The 23,059-nt window shown below is 55.5% G+C and overlaps 8 protein-coding genes across 8 annotated transcripts; 6 read left to right on the plus strand and 2 right to left on the minus strand.

The window, feature by feature from the left end:
* Positions 1 to 991: 991 nt before the first annotated feature.
* On the plus strand, positions 992 to 2,740 carry EV422DRAFT_505979 (uncharacterized protein; the record flags this gene model as incomplete). The annotated part of the gene is made up of 6 exons (XM_053068525.1): positions 992 to 1,444; positions 1,517 to 1,620; positions 1,757 to 1,801; positions 1,908 to 1,981; positions 2,187 to 2,299; positions 2,621 to 2,740. 6 exons carry the CDS (start codon positions 992 to 994, stop codon positions 2,738 to 2,740), a joined length of 909 nt encoding a protein of 302 aa, XP_052925834.1.
* Positions 2,741 to 4,925: 2,185 nt separating this feature from the next.
* On the plus strand, positions 4,926 to 5,535 carry EV422DRAFT_505980 (uncharacterized protein; the record flags this gene model as incomplete). The annotated part of the gene is made up of 3 exons (XM_053068526.1): positions 4,926 to 5,101; positions 5,177 to 5,304; positions 5,375 to 5,535. The coding sequence occupies 3 exons, from the start codon at positions 4,926 to 4,928 to the stop codon at positions 5,533 to 5,535; spliced, it is 465 nt and encodes a 154-aa protein (XP_052925835.1).
* Positions 5,536 to 6,625: 1,090 nt separating this feature from the next.
* On the plus strand, positions 6,626 to 7,109 carry EV422DRAFT_567007 (uncharacterized protein; the record flags this gene model as incomplete). Its single annotated transcript, XM_053072491.1, has 3 exons — positions 6,626 to 6,645; positions 6,775 to 6,823; positions 6,894 to 7,109. The coding sequence occupies 3 exons, from the start codon at positions 6,626 to 6,628 to the stop codon at positions 7,107 to 7,109; spliced, it is 285 nt and encodes a 94-aa protein (XP_052925836.1).
* Positions 7,110 to 9,048: 1,939 nt separating this feature from the next.
* EV422DRAFT_527481 (uncharacterized protein) lies at positions 9,049 to 9,452 on the plus strand. The gene has a single exon (XM_053070216.1). It carries the CDS (start codon positions 9,089 to 9,091, stop codon positions 9,344 to 9,346), a length of 258 nt encoding a protein of 85 aa, XP_052925837.1. The 5' UTR covers positions 9,049 to 9,088; the 3' UTR covers positions 9,347 to 9,452.
* A 2,932-nt stretch (positions 9,453 to 12,384) lies between these two features.
* On the minus strand, positions 12,385 to 14,418 carry EV422DRAFT_619636 (S1/P1 nuclease-domain-containing protein; the record flags this gene model as incomplete). The annotated part of the gene is made up of 3 exons (XM_053074076.1): positions 12,385 to 13,475; positions 13,559 to 14,089; positions 14,349 to 14,418. The coding sequence occupies 3 exons, from the start codon at positions 14,416 to 14,418 to the stop codon at positions 12,613 to 12,615; spliced, it is 1,464 nt and encodes a 487-aa protein (XP_052925838.1). The 3' UTR covers positions 12,385 to 12,612.
* A 679-nt stretch (positions 14,419 to 15,097) lies between these two features.
* EV422DRAFT_35788 (uncharacterized protein) lies at positions 15,098 to 16,303 on the plus strand. The gene is made up of 4 exons (XM_053066614.1): positions 15,098 to 15,279; positions 15,556 to 15,721; positions 15,907 to 16,206; positions 16,264 to 16,303. The coding sequence occupies exons 1-3, from the start codon at positions 15,189 to 15,191 to the stop codon at positions 16,067 to 16,069; spliced, it is 420 nt and encodes a 139-aa protein (XP_052925839.1). The 5' UTR covers positions 15,098 to 15,188; the 3' UTR covers positions 16,070 to 16,206; positions 16,264 to 16,303.
* A 1,178-nt stretch (positions 16,304 to 17,481) lies between these two features.
* EV422DRAFT_35629 (uncharacterized protein) lies at positions 17,482 to 18,419 on the minus strand. The gene has a single exon (XM_053066599.1). The coding sequence runs from the start codon at positions 18,174 to 18,176 to the stop codon at positions 17,682 to 17,684; it is 495 nt and encodes a 164-aa protein (XP_052925840.1). The 5' UTR covers positions 18,177 to 18,419; the 3' UTR covers positions 17,482 to 17,681.
* Positions 18,420 to 21,700: 3,281 nt separating this feature from the next.
* Positions 21,701 to 22,834, plus strand: EV422DRAFT_495847 (FAS1 domain-containing protein; the record flags this gene model as incomplete). Its single annotated transcript, XM_053067832.1, has 1 exon — positions 21,701 to 22,834. One exon carries the CDS (start codon positions 21,701 to 21,703, stop codon positions 22,832 to 22,834), a length of 1,134 nt encoding a protein of 377 aa, XP_052925841.1.
* Positions 22,835 to 23,059: the final 225 nt, after the last annotated feature.

Consider the following 23,059-nt stretch of genomic DNA (forward strand, 5'->3'; position numbering starts at 1 on the left):
CCTGAATCAGTGTTGAAGCTGGAAAACCTTCTCTTCCTCGACGACGACACGTCGCAGATACCATCTCCTTCGGTCAAGGCCTCAATGTGACCCCTCTGACCTTAAAAACTGTGCTAAAACAAAGGATGAGGATCCTGCCGCGTCTCAAACCCACACCCACACCCACACCCACACCCACACCCGAAGAACCTGCTCATGACCAGCGTGATCAAGACGTATGTTGAAGCCGGGCGTTCTCATGGAGAGAAGAGTGAATGTGCTTGCTAATCATATCGCCGGTGAAAAAAAGGCTCACAACATCGAATACTCGAACACACAGTACGGTGCACTGAGGACATACGAGCAAACCTGGTTCCTGTACGGGGATTCTGAAGACTCTTGGACGCTGCCCATCTTATCAACAATCGAGGCCGGAACCATGGGCGCAAATGCATGGGCTTCCATTCGGAAGGAAGCTGCATTTGTCTCATGGTTCTGTCCTCGATTGTAACGCCGCTAGCGCCGTTCCTATCCCAGAAGATCACCAGACGATGACTGTGACATCGGAATATACAAGAATGGTGTAACCCTCCGACGCCGCTTCCGCCGTGGCGTTTGGCAAGGGTTACTTTCTCAGCTACATTAAGTCTGTCAAGCCCACACTCTCTGACGTCATTGTCGCTCGCATCGCAACTCTTCGTTTCTTCGCTGCGCGTGAAGGCTTGGTCAGTCGCTTATTCAGTCAAATACAAGGAAGCCCGCAGGTTGCCTGAAAATTCCAACATCGATCTTGCCTGCCCATTTTCGCCAAAACGACTACACCACGCTTCAGAAAGAGTTCACCAACATCGCAGGGGCAGTGGCCTATATGTTCAGAGTTCGCGGGCACCATTGGTTGGAGGATATGCAGGCTCGGTATGAGAATGTCTGGAAGAAATGTTTGAAAGATACTGTCGACCCCGGCATCCCTCGGAGATACGTTGCTCATGAAGCCTTGCATGCCATTTACCCAATGGTTCTTGATGACTTTTGGAAGCAAGCTTGCGAGAATGGGAATATTGCCGGAGCCTTGTCCAAGCGTTGGAATAGTGCCCCTGCCGGAGTCGCGGCGTTCAAGGCAGTCTACCAGGGGGCAACAGACCTCGCAATGGCTATTCCCAACATCAAGATTCCCTTCAATGGCCATTACGAAGAGCTTGAGAAGATCATCACTCATCTCCGGGACAATCGTTGGGATGGTTCCATTAACGCCCGATACTACAAGGCCGGGAAAATTCCCTATGACGAGGGCAAGTTTGGGGTTCTTGCAGCTGCTACACTCGCTGCTCTTCAAGCATTCGCTCCTGCTAGCCCTTTGGCTCAAAGCCCCGCTTTAAAGCGTGTTGCTGATAATGCGCCCATCGCCGGTGGTGTTCTTGCTCGTGCGATCTCGACTGTAGCTACTTCTGAGGCTTGGAGAAGAAGGGTATGAGAGGGTAGTAGCAATGGTCGTGCGACCGTCAGCGAACTCAATGCGACGCCCTTACTGATGATGGAGATGTACGTCTTTGATGGAGTGATGCAACGCCTGGAGGATCATATTCGCGACCATATTCGCGACACGAGAGAGGCGGACGCCCTGGCTTCGCTCAAGAAGGAAGGGTTAGGGGGAAGGGGGGGGAAGGGGGGAAGGGGGTGGTTGTTCTGACCCTGGCAGCTCGTCGCGCTGGTGCTCCGTTGCTTCGCGAGATAATGGAGCAGTGTAATCGGTTGGAGCAGACAATCATTGTGTTCGAAGGCTGAATCGGCATGGCTGGAGTGGTGATGGGTTGGCGGCGGCTCGGTAAGCTATCATGTATTGCGCTATTGCGAGGTCGCGTAGGGATGTAAACGGTTTTGGACCAATGGCCTTTTGCTAATCTTTCTTTCCGCTATACCTCTCCTCCCAGGGCTTCGCTGGTCAGAGACAACCGTTGGGCAAGGAAGAACTGTCGTGCTTTTCGTTTGAGGTCTTTTGAGACGGGTGAGCGTCGCCCTATAATGTATACGCCATCATTCTGAGACCTTTGTGGTTGGGGTCTTGGATGAAAATGGTCACTCGCTAGACGTGCTGCGACTGAGGGCGCACACAACCTGTCTCAACCTATCTCAACCTATGCTTTCGTGTTTGGTTTCTTGTTCACTTTCCACGGGCTCACTGCGTTCTTCCTTTCTTCCTACTCACACAGGGAATGAGAAGAAGGAAAAGAAAGAGAAGAAAGAGAAGAAGGAGAAGAAGGAGAAGAAGGTGAAGAAGGTGAAGACGGAGGAGGAGGAGGTGATCTCGGTGCATTCGCACTCGGTACGCATCATCGTTGGCACCTTTGCGCAAGTACCAGACCCTGACTATCATACCTCACCCTTAGTCAAAGGAGGAAGAAGAGGAAGAAGACGACGAACCCGCCGACGACACCGCTCACTCCCCCTCGCCATCCTCCTCGCCCGGCCCGTCCCCCCCCCCCCCCCCCCCCCCCCCCACCCCAGGCAGCCGCCACCGCCACCAGCACTGTGTAGAGACCCATTGGTAGGGTGCCTCTTTTGAGGAATTTTGTGGGTTCAAACCCCACCGCACATGCACAGGTTGCGTGTCCCCCGCCCCCCCACGCCCCCCTCCTTACGTAAGACGGCCCCATACCTCACCCTTAGGAGAAGGAGGAAGAAGAGGACGAAGCCCTCGCCTTCCTCCTCAAACTCCTCCTCTTCGCCGCCCAAGACATCCCCCACCACCACCAACGCTGCGTGAGTCCCGCTGGTTGGGAGACCTCTTCGGAGGAATATTGTGGGATGGAACCCCACCACGCAGTCAAGACGCGGCGCATCTCAAGAACAAGCAAGTCATATCAAAAAAAAAAACCTGAAAGCAGTGCGAGTCCCGATGGTTGAGAGACCGCTGGTTGGGAGATCAACACCCACCACACAGATGGTCATGGTCCTCTGCAACAACAACATTGTCGTCTGAGACGACGGCGACGAAAGCACCAACTCTGAATGGGTCCCTTCCGCCTCCGACGGACCTCCCCACCACTCACCACCCCAAGAAGGCGCTGCCTGCGCCGGTCCCTGTGTGAGAGTGAACGGTTCAGTGCCCCCTACCGGACTCTTGTACCGGCCACTATCTCCTTCCTCGCTTCCCCCAAAGCCGATCAGAGAGAGCTGCTCTTCTTGATGGATATTGTCAACGAAAATATCGCCGTCAGTGACGCCGATTGGTCTCGGCTCTGAACTTCAGGGAATGCACAGAGGAGCACCTTCCCCCCCGACGACGACGGTAAAGACGACGCTATCGAACAGTCCTACATCCGAAGTTGGCCGGTTCCTAGAGGATCTCTGGAAAATCCTTTCCGAACGGAGCGCAGAACACTGCGAGCCTCCTCACGCCTGGACATGGTTAGATCTGCTCCTTATGGCGCCGGCGCCCGCAACTGGGATGGAGCCAGTTCGAGTGCGTCTGCTTCTGCTTCTGCTCCTGCTCCTGCTCTGGCTCTGGCCCTGGCCTGCAAGTCTTGAAGGACGAATACCAGCGGGACCTGGCGTGCGTGAAACACCGCGACGAATCCATCAGCAGTAGCTTCGGACGCCGTGGCTTCACCTTTCCCTTTCCCTTCGGCGGCGTTGGGGGTTACGGTGGTCGCGAATGAATCGGAGGCAAATCGTGGCCAATCCTGCCCTGGATTTGACTGTTTTGGATGACCCACGGGATGGAAGTAACCTATTGTGCACGTCTGATCCCTCTAGTCCAAAATAGCATTCTTCATCGTCGTAGTCGTCTTCCATTGCACCACGCCAGGCAAAACGTGGATTAATTGGCGGACAACGAGCTGAGGAGCGCTAAACACCTCAACCCCAGGGCTGACCGGGCCCCCGCTGGTGTGGCGCTCAGGAGGCGAGAAGAGGGTGGTGGCTATGGCGGTGGTCGGGGCGCCGGCAACTAAGTCTACGTCACAAGGATTTGCAAGTGGTGGTGCTCTGATAGTTAAGCTCAGATCTTCAGTCTTTTTAGTGGGGGCGTTTGCGGCGACAAGACGGCTGCGATGCTTTTGAGGAGGCGGCAGTGCCAACAACGACAACGGATGCCACAATAAAGACGGCAACGGAGGCGAAGGCGACGGTGGGGACTACGGAGGCTACCAGGACGATGGAGGCTACCAGGACTATCCGACCCACCTGAAGGGATTTTTCTTGAAACCTGTCACCTGGAAGGCCGTCCTCACTTCCTACCCCCTACACACCCCGAAAAGTTCTGGGCTGATCCCCATACCATCCTGCGGCGGCGATGGAGCTGTTGAACTGGGCCGGCCAGAACACTTGAATGAAGTGCAAGACACGAGGAAACCAACACTGAGAGAACAATGAGTGCCTTCCATGTTGCCACAGTCGTGGCCGTTTCTGCCCCGCCCACCATCATGTCAACGAGAACAAGACGAAGCGACCCCGCAGATAACATTCCACACCATCCCCGGTTGGGACGCGCTCTTGAACCAATCAAAGCCCAGAGATGCCTATGGCGGTCTGGGGATGGTCTGGGCCCGACAGAGACGATGCAAGCGTCCTTCCAAGGTATGATGCGAACATCAAACTGGCTGACAACTGATACTGATAAATTACATGAACTGTTCAGGTTATGGACACTCGTTATCGAGATGCGGGAGGTCCCAGGACCCAGGGCAAGCGGAACAGAGGGGAACGTCCAGGAGCCGATCGACCGGCCCAAGAGGACTTGCATCCTCCTCCAGGATGGCCGGCGCGGGCCATATGAACAGTTTATAAGCGTCACCACAGAAACTCATTAACGCCTCGCCCAAATGACCCAGCGTATTGCGAGGGTAACCGTTCTGCGGGACATCTAAGGCTCGGAATTCGGTTAGCCTGCTTCGATTGTCCCTCCTTCCCCTTCCCCACCTGTCGCTCTCCCGTCGAGCAGCAACCCCATGGCACGTACGACGTTCCGAGTGCGTACAGACGGCAAACCATTCAAGTCGGTTGACGCCAGGCTCTTGGCTGCGCACGGCCTCTCCGTCGAAATGGAAACGGTGGCCGAATACACCATAGTAAAGGTCGAAGGCCCAACAAGCGATGTAAGAAGCGCTGTCGAAGAACTTCGCAGGTAGGTTTTCGCAACAGCTGCAGCTGTAATCAAAGCGATGAGCTAGCATACAATGGTAAAGCGTTCTCGTTATAGCTCCTTTTCCGATCTCCATTTCACCTTTGGGGTGATCGAGGAAGCTGCCGGCGACGAGACCATGTTCCGGGCGGCGGTCATAAAGAAGACCGCCAAGCACGGAAGCATCATCCGGCGCGGATCAAGCGGTAAGCTATTCCCTGAAGCAAATTGTGCAGTAACCCGTAGAACTCACACGGTGTGGCCTTTCTGTAATAGGTGACATGGACAAAGCATATCTGGTGCAGCCTCCGCCGTCCTATGCGGCATCTGTCGGTCTCCTAGAGCGGATGGCGTCCTGGCCCAGCCACATCAGGAAGAGTGTGCCGGGCGGCCCACAGCGACGGGATCGCAAACTGAAGGAAACCCTCGAGCCGTGACCCATTACCACTCATGAGTGCCCGAGGAAAAGGTCCTCACGAAGGCTGTGGTAAGATGTTCACATTAGTAGGCAACCATAAATGTCACCTCGAGTCGGCACATGAGGGCGTGAGATATCCATGCACCCAAAAAGGCTGCGGTAAATCGCTCTCACAAAACGGCAGCCTCCGAACGCACATCAAGTCGGCACATGATGGCGTGAGATATCCATGGACCTGGGAGGGTTGTGCGAAAAGTTTCGCCCGAGCGGACAATTAGATTCGGAACTGAATGCTGTAGAGACTGCGCCACGATCTGATGAGGAAGAGAAGGCGGTGTGATCCCTACATCCCTAACAGCGGTGAGGGATCTCACCAATTCCATGCAAACGGGATATATAGCGGCCGATATCCCCGCGGCACGGGAGTGATCGCGATCCGTTGTGGCAAGGAGTATCCGACCACCGACAACAAATTTCGGAAATCGCTTCTGGACTCCTTCAAAGCAAGCAAGCGGCAAATTCCTGCCGACGGCATCAAGACTCAGGCGACAGCGAGCTTGTGGGGCCGACATTTCCATGCAGCTGGGAGGGTCGGGAGAACACGTATGCACAACTCAGCGCTCTCCGAGTGCAGGTCGGCACATTATAGCGTAGGATTTTCATGCACCCGAGAGGATTGTGAGGAACTGTTGGCCCGAGCGGATTACATCGAATTGCGCATCAAGGCGGTGCATCTGGGCAGAGGCTTCCATGCACCTGGGAAACTCCACGCAGAGAACTCTCTCGCGAAACATACTCTCGCGACTGTCGCATCGAAGTATGCACGACGTCCAACGCTGATGCGCGTACTCAGCGTATGAGGCATTATTTTTTGATTTTCAGTCTGGTTTTTGGTTTACGACGTCGTGGTGTACTCGAGGGCTCAATGAATAAAAGACAAGCAAGCGGCGACGAGGTGAAGAGAGAGGGGATGAAGAGCTTAATTGGAAAGACCATAAGCCAGGCTCTGATCGTCTTCTCCACCGACCGCTGGGCCATTCAGTCCGGAGGCGCTAGGCGGAGCGTCGCGTAAGATCAAGAGAGACTAGGCCTTCTTACCACCACAAATCATGCCCCGCGCCGCGCCCGTGTGAGACTGAACGTTCAGTGCCTCTGCGGAGGAGAATAGTGAGTTCAACTCCCATTTTGCGAGCATTTGGTATCCTTGGACCTCGAGACGGCGGACGTCCCGCTGTGGTCCGCCGTCCCGCTGTGGCAGGCTGGATGAGCTCACGGAGGAGGTGGCGGACCCCATCTCAGGCTGCTTCGTAAGTATGCTCTATGCACGAATCATGGAGTCCTGATATTGACTGTTTTCTGGTTTCATGCATCGTCTAGGGCTCGATGCAGGAGGAGAACGGGCGTTTGAGGCGGGAGCAGATGGTGAGGGAGGCGAGTGACCGGGCGGAGAGGGAGTTGAGGAGGGTGGAGGGCGAGTTGAGGAGGGTGGAGAGGGAGTTGGAGAGGGAGAATGAGTTGAGGCGGGGTTTTGAGGAGGAGAGGAGGAGGGAGAGGAGGGCGGGTCGTGAGGACACCCGTCGCCGTGGCGATTGAACTTAGGGGGTGAGTTCCAAATTTCCTCGCAAGTGCAAGCCTCGTAACAATGTGCTAATTACTGGATCATTAGGGGGGGTATTTGGGGGAAAGGTGGGGGGGGATTTTTTTTTTTCAATACCAAAAACGGTGGGGCATTGCCACCATGAAATCCAAACCTTCGGCAGATTGCGGGTTGAGGAGGGTGTCGAGCAGGAACGAATACTTCAAGGGTAGAGCTAGGGACATCCGTTGCGCTGATGCTACCCTGCGGACCCTACCGTGCTTCCCAGCCATGTCCTCTCTATCGGCGGACTCTGAAGCTGCCGATTCTGACGCAGGACGCTCCCGCCGATGCGGAAGAAATGCTCCCTACCGGCCACAGGGGGATTCTGCTGCGTCGGACGCCCAATGTATGGGCTCGCTATGTTTGCGCCCTAGTCCGTTCGGCATTAGATCCATGACAGCAGGGCTGTGAACCCAGGCGAGCATACGGGACGTAAGCGGACAGCTGTGCACAGATTTCGTGAACTGAGCGGGGTAGAATGGGTTGGACCATCAACTCGGCGCGCCGTGTCACCCATCCCATTCCCAGTACACCATGTGGCTGAAGAGGGCTCGGCTCGCCGAGGGGGCTTGCGCTGAAAACACGCGACTCGTTGAGAAAGCGAGACTCGGTCAGGAGGAAAACCGATACTCACTGAGGAGGGAAAACGAGGAGGACGATGGGGACGAGGACTACGAGCCTGGCGATGGGGAAGGCTTCGAAGACGACGTCTCCCAAGCTGGTGACAAACGGACCCCGGCGGGCGCAAACAAGCATCCTCCAACAGACGATCCAAGCGGGTCAACCGACCCCAGACAAGCTATCAACAATGATGAGTATCCGCTCGAAATCCCCGCCAGTACAGCTTCAGTATTCGTTTGAAATCTCGCACACGGATCCGGATTACCTCACGGAAGGGCCCAGCCCCCTCTTTCTCCATCTTTCCGCTGTCCTTATATTCTACTGAACTGGGTCGAACAGGATCTTAACATGCTAGCGGCATAGGCGATGATGGCAGCGGCGCTAATGGAGTCAGATGGGAGCTATGTTATATCTGGCACACAAAAAAATCACTATCCGCCGTTGGTGCCAGGCATTTGACCTCCGTCCACAATGTTACTGCCACCATCAACATTATGGCGGCGACCCGTAAACAACATCCTGGCGAGGAGGTGTTAGCCCTCATCTTGACGCTCGCCGCCACTTAGTGGAAGATCTCGATCACTATGTCTCGGACCCTTTTTCGTGCCGGACTGACTTCAATGGGTGTCCCGACGCCGCAAGGGCTCGCGCGCTGTGGCCGCTCGGTGTTCATTTTGCTTGTTTCGATGAGGGCCAGTCTGCAAGGACTCGATTGATGCGTCATCCGAATACAGACCGGCTTCAGTTACACATCCGTGTCGCATCGCCTTCGCGCTGCGCAAAGACCGGCTCCATCGACAACAGCCAGCGTGCCCGGAAGTCGCATTGACGCCGGCGGACTTGACACACCACCGAATCCGCTTAGCGGGAAAGTCAAACGGGTTCCTGTCCTCGGCACCCTATGACGGTTAGTGTGCAATGGCATTTGCCGTACTTGCACATTCCGACGGCTGTGGAGACCAGAATACAGCTTGGCAAATGCTGCAGCGGAAGATATTGGCATAGACCCTCACGCTTCCGTTAGCGTGGGAATTGGTTCCACGCCGACGGATCTCCGGTCTTGAGAAGACCACATCAGCACGAAGACGGTGTTCAGCGTGAAGATCGGTTGTGGCATATTGAGCAAGAAGCTATTAAGGATGTAAATGCATGCATCTGCGAGGATGCATTTACTGTGGGTGGCCAAAAGAGCAGTTATGCGCGGGGGTAGCTGGTTATGTGGCACCATGAAAGTCACTGAACTTCTCCCCGGCAACTACCACCAGACTACTGACAAGATGAGAAGGAGGGGGCCGACGAGCCTCAGCTCTGAATGAGCTGTTCTTGGGCGCGCGTAACTGCTCTTTTGGCCACCCACTGTACATCTGCAAGGCGCTTACGGCTCGCAGCATCCCGTCCTGTCGCTCGAAACTCAAATGGGCGGATCACCATCACGCATTCACGGTATGACGGTTTATCAACGATGTCGCAGCTCTCTGATGCGGGATTTCAAACGCACAGCGGTCGTCGTCTGTCCTCTAAACTACGTAGAATAGCCGTGCGTGCGTTGGCGGGGGTTGGATGGGCATGAAACCTTGGATGTGCTGTCAAAAGAACGCGTTTCACCATTGGCAGAGTGGCGGCCGGTGACTACTGTCACTTGCGCATGATCGGAGTATGGGGGGTCATTAGAAGTGAACGACTCCCCCCCCCCCCCCTTTGACCGGGCATTGAACAGCATCCCCCATTGGAATGTCCTTTCATAGTATGAATTCCGAGAAGGGATACGAGACGGAGGGCACAGGAAGGAGGCCATAGGACGGGGCACACGGGCACAGATGGGATGGGGAATAAGGCGGTCAGAGGGACCCCCTCGCTGATGAGTCTGGAGAGCGGTGAGTGTGACTCGAGGGTACAGTAAATACAGTAGAGGGTCTGACAGTATGTCTGTCTGTGCTGTGCAAGAGAGTGCAAATTTGCGGCCAAAAAACCCTCTCGAGAGTCAAAGGGGGTGGACCAACGAGATCGGAGAAAGCGAAGGACTCCACCCTTGATCTATTTGATCTGCGAAGGAAGGACCCTCTGTAAAGACACATGGACTACTAATAACTACAGCGATTCTCTGCGTGGCTCGTTCTTGCCACTTGGGCTGCGTGCAAACTTTGCAAACTTTCTCCATGCTCCTGCCCCCCACGGGATCCCCTCGTTCATGTTCAGTGCGTTGGGCCGTCGTTGGAATGTGATAAGAAGATGATGGATGCTATGAAGGAGGAGTGTTGTTCTCCGCAGCAGCAGCTTCCGAGAGTCCCTCCGACGCACCTCGCCGCAGAAAACGGCCGCAACTTGCACCGTCCTGCAGTACTGGAACCTTTTCCCACACTAATTATACCCCTCCGCCGCAAGCCTCACTTCGCAGCCCATCCCATTGCTGCAGCACTGCTAGTATCTATCACTCGCCACCGACGAAGGGTCACTCACTCATACTCTACACACAACAACCCCGCCTTCTCGATCCCGCTGGTGGCGTAATTTCCAGAAGCACATTGACCAGTCGAATACCTGTTCCCCGACGAACTCAGAGCACCGCTCCCGAGAGATATCCATGTCGGCAGCAACGCACGACTTCCAAGACTCAATGATAGCCCCCTCCTCCTCCCCACCCCTCGATCCCGCCCCCTACCCGGACTCCATCGTCGTGCCCCCGAAAACAACGCCCCCAACCCCGCCGGCCTCCCTCCACAACCTCCCCACCACCGCCGACCCATCATCACAAACCCCCTCCCCTACAACCTCTACAACAACAACAACATCGGGACTGCCGACTTCTTATTATGAGCGGTATACGCGAAACTACAACCTGGGTGAACGGCAACGGACACTTAGAGAGGCAGAACAGAGGGCTCTGCAGCAGAGACTTGTGAACGCTTCAAAGGGACGGAGTAGCAGAGGGAGGAGAGGGAGTGATCCCGGTGGTGGGACTGGGAACGGGAAGCAGGCGTATTATGGAGGCGAGAATCCGAGTACGGAGAGTTTGGCTAGTAGTGACCACTTGGAGTCGGCTGTGGAGAATTTATACAAAATGGTGAGTTGCCGCGCCAATGCAGTACTTTGCGAGCATCGGCGAGCGTCAGATCTCCCTCCAAAGACGCAAAAACTCCCTCCATCCGCGTTCTTCTGCTGCACGAAAGCGTTCAAGGCGTTCAACCAGCCATCCACCATCCGCTTTCACATGTGCTCTGACTTTCTGCTAACCTCCATCGTTCCCGAATTCCCAAGGTCGAACGAAAAGTGGCTCCAACACTCCCACCCTCCCCCCGCCGGCCTACAGTCGACCCCTCCCAGTACCCGGTCCCCCGCAACCCCACCGGCCGGCGGAGGGCCGACTCCTGGACATCGACCGCCATCCATTCGGAAGTTTCCAAACTTTACCACATGGGCGCCGCAACCGCCGGCAGCGGACCGCGGCAGACGCTGATTACGGGACCCAATAATGCGAGTGAGAGAGACCTTGCGGGTGCGACGAGGACGGGGTTGGACTTGGAAAGTGGGAAGAGGGGGGGTGGGGAGGCGAGTGAGGTTTCGTTGGATTTGCTCTTGCTTATTTATGGTGCGTTTTCGTCATATCCTCTCAGTATTCAGCAGTCGAGTGATCAATGGAAACGATGGCTGACCCTACCTCTTTCTCATCCCCATAGGCTTCCTCTTCCCACCCCTCTGGTGGTACGGCGCCTTCCGAGCCCACGAACCGCCCTCCCGCTACCGCAAATACAACCGCATCCTCTCCGTCGTGGGGACCATCCTCTACCTCGGCGTGGCCGCGTTCTTGGTGTGGTTTTTCCTGTTTCGGTGATGTGCCAGAGGTGATGTGCCAGAGTCGAAGATCTTCCGACATACCCTGGACAGTTCGCCTAGGTGGGGGGAATACTCGCATCCCATCCGCACCGCCAACCCAAATCTCGCGGTAATACCACACGACACAATACGCAGGCGTATGAACACAACGCACACACACACACATGCGCGCCCTAATCATCCAACACACCGCTGCATCATCTTCACCCCACCCTCGCGGCGTACCTCCCCAAGCCCATGTAGTTCTCACTACATGCACTCCCCTCCTGCTTCTTTCCCTCTTTCGTATCACCCACCCGGCGTATTTTATCATCCACTCCCCTCCCCAACCCGGACCTATTTCCCGTATTCCCCCGCTCCGTGGACTGGTATTTGGATTCTCCCCCCCGAAAACGGTTTGGACTCTGTAGCAGTATAGTTTTTGTTAACCCCCCGCCGTGTTGTTTTTTTTTGTTGTATTCCCGTTTGTGTGCTTTGTCCTTTTTTGTGCTTTATAGACTTAAATATTTAACAAGAAAAAAGCTTTCTGCAAACAACGAAAAAACCTGAGGGAAATGGGACGCGCGGTCGTGGAGGGGAAGGTCCCCAGGGGGCCTTGTTTCTCGTGGCCTGCGGAAATTCGTAGTTCGGCTTGAGTGGGGTCGCCTTGAGTGGGTCTTCCGAGATGACCGGTCCGAGGATGTATGGGGGGGTTTGAAAGGATAGCCCCTTCTGCGGGCATCTCCCGGTGTGTGTGTGCAGGACGGCGCGGCCCTTCCAAACGTGGTCAGCAAGTCGAAAGGCACGCTTGAGAACCCAGTCGGTCAATGCCATGATGTAACGCGAAGGCAAAAGTATGTGCAATATTATGAAGCCCACAGTTGGGTGGGTTCTACGCACTCATCATGCTGTACAGACTCCTCCTGTCTAAATCCGTCTACGGCTAACACTCATGTACCGTCTAGAGTCTAGTCTAGACATACACAACAAAAAAAACGGGTTTCAAAATGTTTCTGCCGACAAATTTTAGATCAACGCCGCGATGGCAGCAAGCAGACCCGCGAAGGGGAGGGCGCGGAGGGTGGATGCGCTGCTGTCGATCGGGCCGTCGGTGGGGACCGGCGGGGGGACGGGGACGTCGGTGGGGTCCGAGGTCGGGACGGGGACGTCGGTGGGGTCCGCGGTGGGTTCCGCGGTGGGGACGTCGGTGGGTTCGGCGGTGGGCTCGACGGTGGGCTCGACGGTGGGCTCGACGGTGGGCTCGACGGTGGGCTCGACGGTGGGCTCGACAGTAGGCTCGGAGGTGGGCTCCTCGGTGCAGTCCTCGTCGGTGGTGGTGTTTGTGGGCTCCGCGGTAGGCTCGACGGTAGGCTCGACAGTGGGCTCGGAGGTGGGCTCCTCGGTGCAGTCGTCATCGTCGTCGGTAGTGGTGGGCTCAGCGGTAGAGGTAGTGACATCAGCGGCGGAGGTGGAGGTGGAGATGTCGATGGAAGTGGAGGTCTCGACAGCGGACGTAGTCGCCGTGGTGGTGCCGTTGCTGGCCGGCTGTCCCGCAAGGATGGTGTCCAGGTACTTTGCCAAACGGTATCCACCCTTCGCGATCTGCTTCCTGACAATCATGTACGTCTTCTGGTAGTACTCGCCAGAGAGGTCGTTGGCGGTCCTGGTGCCGGTGCCGGCAAGGAGGTCCTTGTCCCAGACAATGCCGCAGTTGGCGTCGTTGCCGTCGTTGGCCCACTTGAGGGGGCAGGCGTCGGGGCGGCCGTCGTTGTTGGAGTCACCGGCGACGTCGCAGGTTGCCCATGAGGGGGCTTCGGCGGCCCAGGAGCCGTTTTGGATCTCGTTGATGATCCAGCCGCGGTAAGCGTCGATGTCGCCTCCGAAGTTGTCTGTTTTGCAGTAAAGAGGAGGAAAAAACTGATCAGCCAAAATCTTCCCGGTCGTTTGTGATGTGGTATGATTCTTTACTCACCGGTGATGTCCTTGACGGGGATGAAGCTGTCCCAGATAATGTGCAGCTGGACGGGACGGGAGGTACCCATGTAGACATACGTTGTGGAGTTGGCCCAGGTGGCGAAGAACCCGTTTCCACCAGCGAGCTTTCCGCAGTTGTGGAGGGGCTGGGTGATATCACCCAAAAAGTGGGACAGGAACTTCAACGCCTCGGACCGGGCATCCCAGCTGTACTTAGTGGCGTCCTTGACCTGCAAGGTGTAGTTTCCGATCGCATCGACGATGTTGATGCCGCCGGCGCCGTCACGGGCCAGGTCGACCTCGCAGTGCACCTTCTCGGGGGAGTCGACGTCCAGAGGGGTCTCGTCCTCGGCGTCGATGAAGTGGAGGTTGCCGGCCCAGGCGTAGGGGCGGCCGGGGAGGGACTTGATGTCGTCGGCCCAGGTGGAAGAGAGGGTGAAGTTCCAGCCGGTGGGGAGGAGGTAATCACGCACGGCAGCTGTCTCGGGCTTCAGGAGCTTGTCGGCGATGTATCCGATAGAGGAGTGACCTATAAGAGAAGGAAAAATACGGTCAGCTTAAGGAAAGAAAAAAGGGGAACACTGGGGCAAGCACACCCCCTCAGTCATCGCAAATAGCCATTCCGCCGCAATCACGATTCCGACAACCAGTCCAGCACCACCATGTCCGTCCAAGCGACCAAGCCTTCCTCCCTGTCCTTTCCACTAGCCAATGTCCATCCACGACCAGTGCGTCGTCCCCACCCCCCTGAAGTGAGAAATCGCGTTCCATCCCCATTGCCAACCTACCTTCATTGGTCCAAGCATGCGCGGAACCCGCCAACGCAAGCAGCGCAACAGTAGACACAACAGCGTACATATCTGCCTTTCTATCTATTTCTAATGTCCGGGGGTATGAGGAGGATGCGATGCTGCGTTCTGATCAACAGAATGAAGCGACGTTCGGAGTTGGGGTAGGGGTGGAGAGGACGTGGGTGCTGCGTCGACCGCTTTTTGTATCCTCTCTCTACAGTACGTAGTAGATATCGTTGGTAGCGGCGCACACCCTATCACTAAGAAATTTCCTTTTTTCCATCTGATTGACCTTGTGCTAATCAAATTACCAAATGCTACCGCCAACTTCATGATCGTTGAGGGGATCACAGACAGACCATTGAGGTTCATGGGCAATGCCTTCATAAGTCCAAAGTTCATGTTGCGCAGACCGGGATATGAGGGCCAAATTACATTGTGGATGGGCGGTGTTTTCCGGTTGGGATCCTCGGTGCAGGTCGTCTGGTCGCCGGAAGTCGATCAGTGCAGTCGGGATATCAATCCCAGCATCCGAGGGGGTCTCAAGAGCTCCAACGGGATGGGTATCGACCGACAATTATCGATAGAAGCCGGCGGGCCGGCAGCGCTCTCGGGAATCGGGATAGCGACGGTAGGAGGCATCATATCACTTTGAGGTCCTACACGCTACATCTACCACCCCTCCGGCGACAACAGCCGTGGTACGATCTATTACTCCCACCGAATCCCAGCTCCGCCCATGCCAACTTGCAATCATCCACCGCGGCCGGGGGTGCACGTTTCGCCCGTCCGTCCGTCCATCCGGATGGATTTTGAAAAGGAAAGCGCCAAAATTCGATGCGCGCACGAAGGGTGGCTTTATGGATCCTCCCGCCGGGTCGCCCATTTTTTGCGTGTTCCTTTTGTGCAAAAATGGCTGACGGACCAGGTGAGCACGCCTGAGGCACACCCACGTTTTTGGTGCCAGAGGTCGCTGGCAAACCAACCTCGTCAGCAAAGACGGCGGAAAACTCCGCCCTTGGGTTCGCCCGCCGTGGTCGTTCCGTGCAAGCGGGAAAGAAGGGGATGCGACTATCTCACAAGAGTCACAACAAGCGAGAGCGGACGGACGGATGTTTAGGGACCTTTCCTGCTCGGTCCCAACTATCTCACTGTTTAACACTATTCGCATCACATGCTTTCCCTCCATTCCGTCCGAGGGAAGGAACCAGGGCACATCACATTACAATCACATTCACAGCACATCCAGGGAGAAATAAGGGCCCCAGCGCTGCTGTGCGTTACGGTGAAGGACGTACAAGCCGGCACTTCAAGTCGGTCCGGTGCATGTGCACGATGCGGGATCGCTTTGATGGGTGCGAACCGTTTAGGTGAGGATGTGCGAGTTCATCGCGAGGAAAGGCGCCAGCGGCGGATGGCTTCAAAATGGTAGGGGAGCAATCCGACTGATAATGGATTGAAAGAATTCTGCTTGAGGTTGGCCTATCGCGAGAGGTCCCATTTGCTTCATCGCACTCTTCTCATTGCTGTTTTCCACTCTTCTTCCTTACATTAGCCGTAACATGATATTGACAACTCGTTTTCAAATGTACAAACTACATAACATGACAACGCAACAGACTAACACTACACAGAATCGAAGGCAAAGTGTCCCAAAACCCCTACACGGGGGATTAGGCGCTAGCCCAACGCTTGAGATCCGGCCATTCTTCACATAGACGCTCTTGTTTATGCCTCATTCCTTGACGCATCCACCTCACGCGCCCTCTTCAATCGCCTGGTATCCCGACGCATGGCGACCAAAGAAGCTGTTCCCAAACAAAACAAAATCATACGAAGCCGTCCGTAAATGCAGGTTCGAAGAGAAGCAAACGAGAACAGTCTTACAAGTAAATAACGAGTCCCAAAACAGGGAACAAGAAGATGAGCAAGGTCCAGCCGAGTTTTGCGCCGATGCCGCGGGAGGAGTTCACGACTTCGACTGTATGAAAATAAATGGATGAGATCATTAACCCATCAACCCATCAACAACCATCAACCATCAACCAGCCATCAGCATACACGCGCAATGTGGTGCTCGCTTCGCTCGCGAAAGATCTGACGCTCGCTGAGGCTCGCTAAGACCTGCGATGAGGAGAGTTTTGCGCCTTTGGTGCTCGCTCCGCTCCCGCTTCGCTATCGCTCGGGCACCCATCGCAAACCAGACGGCGTTCGCTCTGATCCACCTATCGGTCTCCAGACACACCCCGCTTCGCTCGTTGCAGACAACCAACCACCATCGCTCACGCGATTTCACACCTCGCGCAGGATCTCACACCTCCCCATTTCTCACACCTCTCACTTCGAATTCAACATACAAACAGCAACGAGGTCGAGTCCCAGTACAATAAATCCGAGGATCCCGCCCGAGATATGGAGTCCTAGGGGCCTTGCATCAGCTCCGGTTGGAAGAAGAGTGACGAGGGTAGCGAGAGTGAGGAGGATAGTTTGGATGGGAGTGAAGGTGAAGGGGCGGGTTGTTGTTGTGGCGGACATGTTGGTCGGTTGTTGGTGGGTGAGTGAGGAACGGTTAAGATGAGCTGGGAGTGGAGCAGCTGTTTGGTGGTGGGTTCTGCGTTGTTGTCTGAGGGGCTTGATGAGTGATTGAGCAAGAAAAGGCCTTGGCGAAGGAGTCCTCAGTCAGAAGGGGGGGATGACCTCATAACTCTCTCTCTAATCTCATAACAGGGGCGCGTTAGGGTTCGCGTCGATTGAGGAGGGTAACTAGGGTTAGCCTGCCGCGCAAGTCGGAGTTCCTCTCTTCGCAAATGAAAGCCACGTTTGCACAAGCAAGGGAGCCCCATATCATTGTGATCTCTCGATGTGATAAAATGGCGCTCCATGGCGAGAGTAGATGTACATAGCAGGGCTGCATATTCTACACGCAACATCCCAAGATTCCTCCGTTGACAGCCACCCTCACAGTAGGTAGCCACGGTCTCGTGGAGCGCTACCTTCCAGGTGTGCTCCACCAGTTCTCTGAACGGGTCACATAGTCAAAGGCTTGCTCCGAACCTGTCAACCGACTATGGATGGATTAGTGATCAGTTAGAAGACGGTCTTGATACATTCCAAAGTTATGCGATACCAACACTAGAATTTTCTTTTTTTAGCCCGGGATGCGGATCCCCTGGTAGCCGATTTCGTGGGCATTTTGAGGGAATCCTTCACACCACATGAGCTCTCGCCGAGTCGGTGCAGAGGTGGGTCCGCTTGTCCTTGCGCAAGTGTGTAGTCGAAGGATGTTGCTTTATTGGTTGTGGACACCATTGGATTCTGCAAGGAGCAGGTTTACTCCTTGTTGATCAGGAGTTCCGTCATGAAAAGCAGATCGAGCTTACCTCCCATGCCAAATATGCGTTTAGCTCCACATCTAATCCGCATCTTGGGGGAGCAAGCTCCCGGAGTCGATGGGCAATCTGCACAAGCTTTCTCATTTCCTTTCGCCAGCTGCAACCTGAGCTGAAACTGCTTCGTGACTTCCTTCGCGACAGCGATATCCACCTCCTTCTGCTTCGTGACGTCCTTCGCGCCAGCGACCACCTCCACCTCTCGCCATTTCAGAAACTGGTCCGCAGTGAAACCCGGGGGAGGCACTGCACTTGTAGACGCAATTGGGGGAGTAGCGGCCGACGACGATGAAGGCACTTCAACGAGGAGTTTGTCAGCAGCGTTTCCCAACGCAGCGCCAACCTTGCCGGCACCTGCCCCCGCTGTCGGATGGTGGTAACCGGCGAACGTCAGGCAGGCTTCCAGGAGTTTTTCGATGGACCTGGTCCTCCACATGTCCAGCTCTTCCTGTTGATCCCATGGTTGTGTATGGAATGCAAAAGGACTGTTAGCCGCAGGCTGCAACTGCCATGGCCTCCCAGCCTCCGCTACTGTCACTTGCTACTAGTTGCAACACGATTCAGTCATTAGTGCGGGTGGAAATAATTCGTTGACTGACTCACCTGGAGGTTCAAGATCCATCCCCGTCGTTGCAAGAACCGGCGCAAGAAACGTCGCTATATAAAGATGTTATACAGTATTTGTCAAGGAATTGTCGTGTAGCCCTGGGTTTTCTCTGCCCACTCCACAGGGCGAGGTCGCCCTGACATTCTCATCCGGATGCCCGGCCGGGAGTCGTTGGACAATGTGCACAAAAGGGATCCCGAGGGAAAGTCTCATCGCATAAGATACCGGAACGCGGTCTTTGTGCCTACGGGGTGAATGATGAGCTGAGATGAACACCGCACCTGGTCTGAAAGCGAGCGTACTCGAGTAACTTCATGACGAATCCTCCACAGCCTGGTATCAACGTATTCCATGGTGGGCGCTACAGCACGGGACACATCTGTGTGTCTGCAGTCGGTAACTCGGGATCAACCAAACGTGATGTACCCCTTCGCATCATTCTGAGCGGCTTCATCCTTATCATCCTCCATTGACTCTCATACATCCTGAATAGTCGCCGTCCATGTGATCAATAACACGTACGGCCGAGCGAGGAGGACTGACTTTCACCGGACGAAGGATCGTGCCTATTCGGCTGACTTCCGTCGTCTGATAAGCGGATTCGTGTCAAGATATCGTATGTGAGGCCTTCTTCATGAGGGTACAGCATCGTAGGCGGCCATCCAGCAGGCGAGTCGCCGCCGATTTGCTGATTGTTTCTCCCTTGGTAGTCCTCGGTAGACCTTTTTGCCGCTGCAGGGGTCGTGAAGTGCGAATGCCCGCTGCTGGGCTTTTTTCACTACATGATGAGCACCCTTTGCAAGTCGGTCGGAAGAAGCGCGGTGGCTTTAATCTGCAAACAGGCTGCGTAGCCGTCTTGTGCAATGCCTTTGACATGCGTCTTTTGGGGTGTTCGGAACTGCCATGCCCTCTGATAACAACCTCAACTACTCTCCCAAGTGATCGCAAGAGCGTGGTTGTTCATGTATTGCATGGCAATTCTCATCGAGCCATTGGAATAGACAGCAGATGAGCAGACGGCATCGTTACCGAAGAAAGCCACAGTTGCCGAAACTCCATCGCAATGTCCCATATCGAACAATGCTTTATCAAGAAAATGATCTGCTCGCCCAGAGTTTATTTGCGAAGCACTCTCGGGGCTGATGTCGATGGACGCATATCCACCGCGCCCCACGCGCAGGGCATGCTTGACAGTAGTTTCCTCAAACCGTGCAGTGCGACATCCGAAGGGGGTGTTTCGAAGCACAAATCAACTCGAGATCCCGGCCTTCCGACAAGACCGTCACGTAATGTCGGGCATGACAGGCTGTTCGGATTGCCGGGATCTCTTCGAGCCGTTATGGTTGTCGAGGTCTTCTTTCACGGCGAGCTTCATCAGCGAGCCTCCAAACCGTGTAGCAACGAATTGCGCTGCAGTGTTGGGCCCCAACTGCCGTTTGGACTTTGCGGGACTCCGCGGTCGCGTCCTCTGTCCATCTGAACCCAAGCGGGGGATTGTCAGACGCTGGTCGATGGATGTGTAAAAGTCGCCAAGGAATACCAGTGAAGAAAGCGCACGACGTCGTGCGTCTATCGTGAGTTGCTGCCTCCAGATCCAGTCACCTCGCAAGGATGCACAGCCAACTCTGCTTTCAAAGTTCTCGATCTCGAACGTCAAATCGTGCCCGCTTTCTCGCGAGAAAGGCCTGAGACGCAATCCCAGCTTCCAAGCCACACAAAGCTGCACTAAGCCACGCTGGGTACGCATGACATCATCACTCCTCACGTGTCCACTACGACTCCAACTTGTTCTGTCCGACCCTGTGCGACCCTGTCCCACCAGAATGACTCACCTCAACATGACATCATCCAGCCGCCCCCTGTTCCAGTTCCTTCCAGTCCGTCTCCAACTCCGACTGGGGGCGCCCTCCAATTGCCAAATCCGCACAGACGCAGGTCAATCGCGATCTGGCAGCTCCGTCCACAAATAATTATTTATCAATTTCAGACGGGGGCGTTGGAACGAGGCCTGGGAGCCGGGTCAGCTGAAGAACTTTTGGGATGTTCCGGTGGGAATCGATCGGTTGAAACTTGAGAGTGAGACTTTGCATCGCCCATCGCGAGGGAGAAAGCCACGACTCGCAAACGGGAGAACAGCCGCAAAACGGAACGGAGTGTGATGGAGACGCCCGAGCCAGGATTGTCCGTCGGTTATGGTTTTGGTTTCGCCGCTGTGCTTGCACATGCATGTCCCAGATCCAGTGTACAGTATGCGATCCTCGCGCCCATATGCGGAAGATGCCTGCCGATTCCGCCATTTCCAATGCGTTTCGCTCAATTTCAAGATCAACCACCAGCAAACGTGCTATTCAGCGCCAAGTCAAGGCAATGCCATCGTCTCCCAAATAATACTTTGGAAAGGGCCGCGCGCGCACAGAAGCGACGCGTTCATCTGCAAATGACCGAGAATGATCATTGCGCACTTTTCGTTTTCGCGGCATGACATCACGGAGCTGGCGAGCTGGGGGGACCGCCGGTGGTGGTTGCTCAGCTGCGAACTTGGTGGGTGCTGTTGAAATCCAAATTGCTCTTGTGATTTGTCGCCACCGGTCCACTCACTGCAAATGTCCCAGATCGGGCGTTGGAAATCGGGAACGTTGACATGAATTCGAAGGAGTGGTCGTTGATGTGAATTTAACAATACGTAGTAGTAGTGAATGACGCTGTTTGTTGTTGGCGGTTGTTTAGGGGACGTTTCTGCTTCGTTCCCGTTGGGGCAGGGTCAGACCCGGTGGGTGGCTCCCTAACATCAGTCGCGATGTCGCCTACCCGGAGAGCCTGTCAATCGGAAACAAGGGGCGTACTTATCATAATAGTAAGGGAGTCTTATTTGGAGGTCTTATTTGAAAGTGACAGCAATGACGAAAACGAAGGGCGATGCGATGGAGCAACTCCTCAGCTGTCCTCCTCCCACGTCGCGGTGTTCTTGGCGCATCGCAGTGAATTGAAGATGAGAGCGACGAGAGATCGCCAACTGGGGGCTGAGGCGGGGCGGGCAGCGGAGGGGATGAGTAATGCAGAGCGAGCGAGAGAGACAGAGAGAACGAAAAGGAAAGGGAAACAACCCGATGAGCTCACGGCACAGGACACAGGGCGCAATCATCCATCCACTTCCCAACCCAATACAGTAGGCATTACGCGTGGGGAAAAAACGACGTGGGAAAAGGACTCTCAACGGATATAAAAGGGCGGCGGGGCTTCCCAGGGTCTTCCGTCTTTCCCCAGACACACTCTCAGGCCATCGCATCGCAGTCGCAGCATCGCATCCTCGCTCTCTCTCACCCACCTTCTCACCCCACCAAAAACAATCCAAGATGAAGTACACTCCCGCCCTCCTCGCCGTGCTCGCCACAAGCGTCGCCGCCCAGCAAAACCAAACAAACACCATCCTGCAGAACCTGCAATCCCTTACGGCACAGGGCTCCGCAAAGCAGTACAACCTCTCCACCCTCATCGGATTCGCAGGAAAGATCAACGGTCTGACCGACAAGCTCGGCAAGAACGACACAAACTACACCGTCTTCGCCCCCACCGATGCCGCCTTCGCCACCCTCACCAAGAACTTCCCAGACCTCGTCGCATCCCTCGGCAACAACACTGACGCCCTCGGCGACGCCATCAACTACCACATCGTTCCTAACACCGTCTTCCTCCCCTCCGAGAACACAAATGTCACCAAGCTCTTTGTCCGCACCGCCGACGCAAAGAACAACGCCATCCAGGTCAACCTCGCAAAGGCCGTCACCCTTCAGTTTGACGCCGCCGCTGGACAGGGTAACGCCACGGTCATCGACTCCATCCGCTCCTCCAACGGTGTCATCCACGTCGTCAACGCCGTCCTCACCCAGCCCCGCCCCGCCGTCGACGTCGCAAAGGCCGCCGGTCTGTCCCAGCTCGTCGCCGCCGCATCCACCAACAACGACCTCGTCTCCGCGTTGAACAACCTGAAGGAGAACACCGTCTTTGCCCCCACCGACGCCGCCTTCAAGGCCGTCAACGAGTTTGCGACCCAGAACAACATCAACATCACCGGTAACCTCCTCACCAACATCCTCAAGTTCCACGTCGTCAAGGGTGTCTACTTCTCCACCGACATCGTCAAGTTTCAGACCGCGTCCGTGGCCACCCTCCTCGACAACCAGAACGTGACCGTCACCACCTCCCAGGAGGATGGCAAGCCCGTCGTCAACGTCATCGGTGCTGGCCAGGCCACCCTCAAGCTCTCCGCCGCCAAGGTCGTCAAGCCTGATGTCCTCGTCTCTGGTGGTGTTGTCCACGTCATTGACGCCGTTCTGATCCCCGACATCGCCGCTGCCAACTCCTCCGACCCCTCGGTCCCCAAGCCCGCTGACGTTGCCGGAAACAAGAACGCTGCCTCCGCAACCACCATCTCCCGCGCGGCTGTTGTCGCCGCTGCCGTCGCTGCGATCTTCGCTGTCGCTTTGTAAGAGTAATCCATCCATCTTACTACCCTCATTTCACATCCTTAATACCATTAGAACACTAGCGGCGCGTAGGTAGTGTGTCCGCTACCACCCCCACTCCCATCTGTCTCTTCCGCCCCCCCTTCTGTCTTTTTTTTGGGACAACCTTGTATACATTCGGACTGGTTAAACGTAAATAAAAGTTTGGTTTTTTTTATCGTAATCAGTTGCCGGTCGCAAAATGAGTGT

Source organism: Fimicolochytrium jonesii (genome assembly GCF_025526975.1).
Source record: "Fimicolochytrium jonesii strain JEL569 chromosome Unknown EV422scaffold_10, whole genome shotgun sequence".
NCBI lineage: Eukaryota > Fungi > Chytridiomycota > Chytridiomycetes > Spizellomycetales > Powellomycetaceae > Fimicolochytrium > Fimicolochytrium jonesii.